The 2,486-nt window shown below is 63.0% G+C and overlaps 1 protein-coding gene across 1 annotated transcript in view; it reads right to left on the bottom strand.

Annotated features, from left to right (window-relative positions):
• LOC124231310 (uncharacterized) overlaps window positions 1-2,486 on the bottom strand; it is a 5,750-nt gene that overhangs the window by 928 nt on the left and 2,336 nt on the right. Inside the window, exons 2-4 of the mRNA XM_046648019.1 lie at window positions 1,737-1,891; window positions 1,018-1,671; window positions 17-87 (exon numbers count right to left, since the gene is read on the bottom strand). Coding sequence (XP_046503975.1) covers window positions 17-87; window positions 1,018-1,671; window positions 1,737-1,891 — 880 coding nt within the window. The remainder of the gene's footprint in view (window positions 1-16; window positions 88-1,017; window positions 1,672-1,736; window positions 1,892-2,486) is intronic.

The following is a 2,486-nucleotide window of genomic DNA, read 5'->3' as shown; positions in this document are numbered from 1 at the left end:
GATGAAGAGCCAGCGCCAAGACGTCCCGCGCACGCACACCTGCCCCGTCAGTTCCCCCAGGCGCCTCCACGGCCCTGCGCTGGAAGCCTAAAAATCGTTCACTATCAGACGTCTCAGAACAGCCGGAAATAGGTAACAGAAACCGGAAGTAACTGGATGCGGAAGACCTGCAGGGGGAGCTCTCTCCCCATCCCGTGGCCTCTCTTACTCCAAACAGGAAGTGGGGCGCTCTCATCCCCTGCAGGAAGCACAGCCACTCTACTACTCAGGAAGACTTCTCTCCCCACCTAGCAACAACCCAGCCAATGGGAAGCACCACAGCTCAGCCAATGAGAAATGCCACAGCTCAGCCAATGAGAAACACCATAACCCAGCCAATGAGAAATGCCACAGCTCAGCCAATGGGAAGCACCACAGCTCAGCCTATGACAAACACCAGAGCTCAGCCAAAGACAAATGCCACTGCTCAGCCAATGAGAAACGCCAGAGCTCAGCCAATGAGAAGCCCCACAGCTCTGCCAATGAGAGGCATTTTGCTCCTCAACTGCTGCTTTACCCCAATGGATTTTCTTTTAGAACAGCCCCGCCCTCCCCCTTTCCCTATAAAAGCAGCCTCTCCGGGGTTCTTGGCTTTTCCCGTGGTTCACAGCAGTTCCCAGGTTCCGTGTTGTAATTCTCTAGGCAAATCGTGAATCAACTCCTCGTGAGATAAAATAACGGCAGCGTTTTCTTTTCAAGCTGACACGGTGCCCCCCTCGCCAGGCCTCCGAAGCCCCAGCCCTGCTTGGGGGAGAAGACCGGTAGCTGGTGCAGCAGCCACAAAAGCTGGGGGGACGGGGTCAGGGGGACGAGGCAGGGAGAGGGGCGGGGAAGGAGGTCGTGGGCGGAGGCGTCACCGGGGCCCGCCGAGCACAGGCCGGAGCCGCCGACCCGGAGGGAGCGCAGAGCGGCGCCGCCACCCCGGCCCTCCACGGTCGCGCCCCCACCGCCGGGCCGCCCGCTGTGCCCCAACTATACCTTCCCCGACTCCAGCGGCCGAGGCCTGCGGAGGGGCCGCCTCTCGGGCTGGGGGCGCGGGGCCCACCGCAGCCTCCCCGCGGGCCTCACCGCAGCTTGGGGCGCCTGGGCCCGCAGCCCCCGCACTTTCCCCGCGGCCTCGGCGAGGACCCGTGGGCGGCCGGAAGCAGCGGCACACGCGGCAGAGCGGAAGCTGGTCCCGCGTTCTGGGGGCTCGGCGGGGACAGGAATCCCCGCCGCTGGCGTCCGCGCCGCCCCGAGCCCAGTGCGCACGCGCGGGGAAGAAGCACGGTGAGGGCGGGGGTGCGTCGCGCCTCCAGGCCCCGCCCCCGGGCAGGAGCTGGCTCGTCCCTGGGATCACCAAAGCCCCTCGCGACTTTCGGAACGAGGGGCCACTTCTCCGGACGTCGAGAACTGCGAGGAGGTGGGCCAGCCCGGCCTCAGCAGCGGAGAAGTTGTCTCTGTGCGACCCCCAGAGACGAGCAGGGTCCCTCCGGCAGCTGACGCCGTTCTCGCTGCTCTGGACCGACACAGCCGCAGTCTCGGCTGGTGCCTCCGCGTGCCAGATGGGAGTGATCCAGATGCTCCAGCACAAAAGCACGCCTACTTCCTGGGAGCACCCAGTCGAGAGCACCGCCACTTCCTTGAGCCGTCCTCAAAACACCGAACAGCAGCCCAGCTCCGCGAGAGCCCTCCTGCTCCTAAGACGCCCGCCGCACCCTGGGGTGCAGTCTCCACCGCAGCAAGTCGGTACTTCCCACTTCGGTTGTGCCGGGTCTGTTCAGGGTGGTCTCTGGCCACGCTGTGCAGCAGCCACCTGTCCGGGTTCAGAATGTCCAACAGTGGACGAGACCGATTGTAGATGACGAAGGCACTTCAGAGACATCAGGCCAGAACATACCAGGACAGTCCACAGCATGGATCCAGGCTGAGGCCAGAGACAAATGCCCCTGGAAGAAACTGCAGGAGTCAGCTCTTGGGTGTGGCTCCCCACTCTGTAAGGACCACCCAACTGTCAGCGCCTGCCCAGTGGCCAGGGTGGGCATCTGAACAGCGCCTGCCACGCCAGTGGTCAAAGATAAACGCCCAGCTGCCATTGTGTAGACCCTCCTGCCCGGCTGGGAGCATGACCAGTGGAACTTCCGGGAGTAGTGAGTGTCGGCCCAACAGGAGACTTCTGGAGTGTGCAGAAGGCCGTGCCCATCCCCAGCCGTGTCCCCACCCATCCAGTGGCATGTGCTTCTTTAAGGGGGTGTCATGCAGCGTTGTAAGGGAAGCCTGGTTCTCTGGTTCTGCACCACAGCACAGGTCCACAGCTGTGCCACGATTTAAAGAGAATGCAGAGTAATCACTGTTCCATAAATGTGATGCAGGGGCGAGCTAATTGGTGAGAGCCCGCAGGCATAGAGAGACTGCTCAGCTGGCATCAAGGAACATCCCCCTGGCAGCCTGTGCAGAGACACTAGGGA

The sequence above is a fragment of the Equus quagga genome, chromosome 21 (genome assembly GCF_021613505.1).
Source record: "Equus quagga isolate Etosha38 chromosome 21, UCLA_HA_Equagga_1.0, whole genome shotgun sequence".
Taxonomy (NCBI): Eukaryota; Metazoa; Chordata; class Mammalia; order Perissodactyla; family Equidae; genus Equus; species Equus quagga.
This window is presented reverse-complemented; position numbering and strand designations above follow the sequence as displayed.